This window comes from Echinococcus granulosus (genome assembly GCF_000524195.1).
Source record: "Echinococcus granulosus chromosome Unknown EG_S00041, whole genome shotgun sequence".
In the NCBI taxonomy this organism is placed as follows: domain Eukaryota; kingdom Metazoa; phylum Platyhelminthes; class Cestoda; order Cyclophyllidea; family Taeniidae; genus Echinococcus; species Echinococcus granulosus.
The window spans coordinates 221,060-226,204 of NW_020170421.1; the positions used below are offsets into that span (position 1 = coordinate 221,060).

Genomic DNA, 5,145 nt, shown 5'->3' on the forward strand with positions numbered 1-5,145 from the left:
GTTGGGAACAGCTTACCTTGCTGTCCTTCTTTTGTACCTAGTTCAGATTCCACACTTTCAAGTCTTTCGCGGATTGTACATTCTCTGTTTAAAATTATTTTTTGTTTAGATATAGATTAATTGTACTTACTGTACATGCATTCGTTTTTTCTCGCTCTGTAGGCTTGAAGGGTTGAGGTAGTAGCATGAACTACATATTGACGACTGGATATCCGATGAGGACCTCTGATAGACATCCACTCATAGCCCACTGTGCACATCACCAACATGGACAGGGCAGAAGTATTAGGCAATACTTGCTTCCACACACGACTTCCAATCTAATCATGCAATTGTGTCAGTGATGCCCGCAATAGTTAACGAAGCGTCAGTGACGCGATGAGGTGTGGTACGGTAAGCACATCACATGAACAAGGCAATGACGGCTGATGGATTCCAGTACTGATGTGGAGGTGGTTGTTAATGTGGCCAAAAGTGTTAGAGGATTCCCAGGATGACTGGACTCTCCTGAACTAAAGATGTTTCAACCATTTCTCAAAATGGGAAGACTTCTGTAATCGTTCATTTATTTGCTTATAATGTAGCGCCCATAGCCACTTCTGAACTCGTACAAAGTTTTAGCAATGCAGTAAAATATGAATTACTGATGTAGAGACCACTTGAGGCTACCGATATGGCCAGAAGGCCATGCCGCTCAAGGATGTAGTGTGCCGAGACTTAGATGGCCAAGTAGTCTAACGCAGTGTAAACTTATCAAAGCAATGTGATAGAGACAAAATCCTCCACTTTCTAATCAGCTCGACTGTTTTTGTATTGAGTAACTCCCAGAGTCCGACAATTCCTCTGCAGATGGCAGTTCTAATTGCTTTTTTGCGTTAAAGGCTATTTAATCTATAATTGCGTAATTCACCGAAGCTTTGAAAACAATACCAGAGTTTACAATGCATAATAAGCGAGTTCGTATCCCAAGAATATGGAGTCACAGTACCACTACACAAAAGCAGTAAAGTAAAACTTTATAACCGCAAAATGCAAAATAAGTAAAAAGTGGTCAAGTAACTCACTAACAATTGGATGCACACTTCTAAGACTTTAACAACTGCGATTTTGTTTAAATAAGTGAGTTTAAGACCATGCACTTTAAAAGTCTGACCGGTCGTCGCGTGGTAGGTGGGTCGTAGCCTTCTTCTATTTGCTTGTTTTGACTTCTTGTAGGTGTACGTAGAAGTGCGTAATTGTCCTTACAAAAAGTAGTTTTGTGGCTAACGCTTTTACGCTTGTGATACCCCGTGCGCATAGTGAATACGCAGCCTTGTTCATAGAAGCATAGGGTAGTCTGAATGTTGTGGATAGCGCTTTAATCCCGTTTATTTCTGTTACCTTTGCATGTACAAGTGTTAGTGAGTTGCGTGGAAGATCTGAGTGTTCTAGGCGTGGAGTATGTGGTGAATTTTGTTGTGTTCCAAAGTGATTATTTTACGTTCCACTTTTCATTGACATGCAAAATTACGGGTTTTTCTGATTGTATTGTTTGGAGCAAATTATTTGCAAAACTTTCACTTATCCGCTTCGGCGTTCTAATTGTTTAATCCCTAGTCTGTGTATTGGTCTATATTTAGTTGCAGACTTTTTGGCCTTCTAACATTTGTATTATCATGAAGTCGCACGTTCTAATCTCAGAACCAGTATCTCTTTTCACTTTTAGGCTTTCAGTACCTTACGTTCCCTAATGGATCCGATGATGGTTTGTTTGACTCTGTAAGTCATACCTGTTTAGCTTGAAAATGAGGCCAAAAAGATGCAAAACAGGTATACCGAAGCCATCTCCAATGCAATCAAGGAATGGGATACCAAATTTTTGCGCAAAATGCAGGTATTTACTGTGTACGCCCTTCATGTCTGCTCACTTATAGTCTATTTATTTTGGCTGCGGCAAAAAGTGCTGCGATAACAAGGACTTCGATACCGAGCAAGTTCAGTCGTGCATCGAACACTGTGAGAAACCGGTCAGCGCTGCTCAAAGTTTAGTCCAAGGCGAGCTGAATCAGCTTCAGGTATGTAAGAGTTGTGATTTTGCTATTACTGACCATCTTTTAACCTCATTAATAGACAAGCATCTTCAAGTTTGTAGAAAACATCGTTTTTTGCCGCTTCTGATGTAAAATAAAATTCGTTTATAGGACTAGTTGACTACTTTACAAACTTGATAAATAAATTGATAGCCTTTATTAAATAATACTGATGGAGTATGTCCGCCGCAGGATAAGTCTTATTGTAAAAACATATCTCATTGTATTGCGATTACATGCACACAAGTAATCTGTTTTAACAAAGCCTCCAATGTTCATGATTCCTAGCGTTTTGGCCGGTCATGTCCTTGTCATTTGGTGGCTTGCTTCCATTTTACATCCGCTTGCTGCGCTTACATGACAGTGGCAATAGATTAATGGCGTTGTGACAACGAAAATAGCTAAATATGCTTAGTGCATAGTAACGCTGCCCTAATTAATTATCCCCATTACTCCCTACACATGTGTTTATTCAGAATTGGAAACCGAGATTGGCGCGATTATCCTCAAGCCGTTAACACTATTAACTGCTCTTAAGCTCGGTACCCGGTAGCTTGCTTCTTCTACACTTGCATTGAAGACGAATCTTTGATTAATTTGCATGAAACTGAGAATATCTAGGCACTACTCTCAAAACAGACTACTAACCATGCTTATCTGTCATTTGTGCACAGTAATACCTAAAACGATGGATCGAGCTCAGAATGGGGTCTGAGTTCACTTATGCCGTTAGTATTGTTGGTCTCGCACCAAAACGGCCTCCAATTTTAGAGCTGTTTTCAAACGCATCGGTCATATTGCATGCCCATGGATACGCAAAGTGGGTTTATGGGCTCAAACTGCCACCTCGAGATGGCATTGTCCTCAAAGTCATTTCTGGAGACGTAACAAGCTACCAGTGTGGGAGGTTATAGGCACGGGTAGAATGCCGTAGCGCTAGAGTGGTAAACGAAATCACGAGGACTTAAGAAACTGTTTACCTAGATGGAAAGTTAGGACAAATATCGTCTTATTGGAACAGCATTTAATTGCCATATTGTAGAGTCGTTTCCAGACGTGCGTGCGTGAGTGCTCACACCGCGCCCATGACAAGTTCAAGGGAGCCGATGATACGTTGACCGAGGCGCAGCGGATTCTGGTGCAGAAGGAGACGCTAGTGTGCGTGAACAAGTGTGTCGAGGAGCAAATCACTAACGCCATTCCCGCCACTGTGCGACTTGTCTCCGCACAGCTGCAAAAACTCCGTGCTGAACAGCCCTCTGATTAGATGAACCTATTCGCCCGCCGCCTTCTTGAAGCTTCTAGTATTTATGGTATTTGATACCTGCTTCTCATGCTATTCCATTCCTAGTTTTTGCATAGATCGTAGATTTGGTGAGGCGGTTATGTGGTTGTATTCGTGAAATTGGAATGATTTTCACTAGGCTGTTTTTCAAAAAACGTGGAATCTGTGCATGTATAAAATCAAATATTGCCCCCCAAATAGATATCCACCCACCTCTCACCTGTCTTCGCTTCTATTGGTTCTACTCTGAGCTCTCGCTCTTCATTTCTGCTAAATGGGTTTGTCTGGTCCCTTTTACTATGTCACGCGGTATTTGAATTGCAGGATCCTGATTTGTTCGATGCAGTCTCAATTAAATTGCACTTTGTTCACATGCTTAGTAAAACTTAATCAAGGTTTACACACCCGTCGCCTTTCCGGAAGCCATCCACATTTACAAGGTAAAAGTGTACATTGAATTGCTCTTGGCTCCTAATGTGACCCATAAAAATGCTCAAGTAGGGCGGATTTTAATGCGGCAGTCAGGTTAGCCTCCTTTTAGCAGAAGAATTGCACTCTAATGGCTATAATTATAGTTGTCTATACGTATCTCTTCTACTTAATTAAAGTTAGTAGCGAAGGCACGCCTAATTTGCCTTGATGCATTGTGGATCTGCATTGAAACATTCAAAGCGCTGCAACTCAATGTGCTCATTGAATCGTGATTTTAACCTACTCGTATTTCAGTATTCCTCAGTTTAGTTAACCTTGTATGTTTACATTGCTCTGGATTGAAACCATGCTCAGAAAAGGCTCCAGAGATTGGAGATTCGATTTCTTTTAACCATCCTTTAATGGAAGCTACGTTAACCCTCCAACTACATAGACAAACACAAATTTTTTCACATTACAGTAAATAAAAGTTATTTCATCAAGTAAGTGATGCTAGCTTAACTCGTTAGAATGTATGTGCATTAATTGAAACTCCGCTAGCAAACAGGTAAATAAGACACCGTTCATCTGGGGGGTGAGTTGGAATGGGAATAAGTGCAGATGAGACTCGCCTCATTAGGACGATCTTTCAAAAGGTGAAAAAGGAGGTGGCAAATGTGTGGGACTCCCAGTTTTAGGGTAGTATGACGCGCCCAGATGTTGGTCGCCATGGCGGTTTGTGGGTGGTAAGATGCAATGAAGATGTGGTCTTTGCACTTTGTGATTCAGACGCCTAAAACAAAGAGTTGGCCAAATTTTTTTTGTCATTGGTTGTTGAGATCTTTTCGTTTTTTTAAAAAGCGGATTTAAGATTAATAGTGTATCCGTGATAAGGATTCTGAAGCATGGGAGACACCTTGTTTCCGTTTAATGGAATCTCCCCAAAATGAGCCTGCATTAGCCGACAGCTTTTCATTGGCAAACCAGCACATTTATACGGCCATCATTTCTTCCCAATATAACTGCTTTTATCAGCTTGGACTTGTGAAAAATTGACCTAGCTTTAGTATCTGAGGTTTTTTTCTGACTTCTTTCAAAGCCACTAGAATAAACCAGCCGTGGCTGATTCCAGCTCCGGGAAGCGAGTGCCTCAGTATTGGAATCTAGGGGCACTTTCGGATTTGGAGCGCAGGTACCGATAGGCTCCGTAACCACTACTTTTGATTTACTTAAGCTTCTCTGAAATGCAATAGCCACTGGAGAAGTGGTATCTCACCTTTCGGGACTCCCACTGGGCATAGGAGGTTCTGGCCAGCTCCTTCCGCATGGCCTCCTCCTCAGATTTGCGCAGCTTTTCTTTCTTCGCCCTCTCCACTGCTA

The 5,145-nt window shown here is 41.6% G+C and overlaps 1 protein-coding gene across 1 annotated transcript; it reads left to right on the forward strand. All coding sequences in view use genetic code 11, as the record gives it.

Annotated features, from left to right (window-relative positions):
• Positions 1 to 1,133: 1,133 nt before the first annotated feature.
• Positions 1,134 to 3,336, forward strand: EGR_05506 (hypothetical protein; the record flags this gene model as incomplete). Its single annotated transcript, XM_024494755.1, is given in 5 exon segments — positions 1,134 to 1,170; positions 1,706 to 1,758; positions 1,778 to 1,873; positions 1,914 to 2,054; positions 3,112 to 3,336. The coding sequence occupies 5 exon segments, from the start codon at positions 1,134 to 1,136 to the stop codon at positions 3,334 to 3,336; spliced, it is 552 nt and encodes a 183-aa protein (XP_024350803.1).
• Positions 3,337 to 5,145: the final 1,809 nt, after the last annotated feature.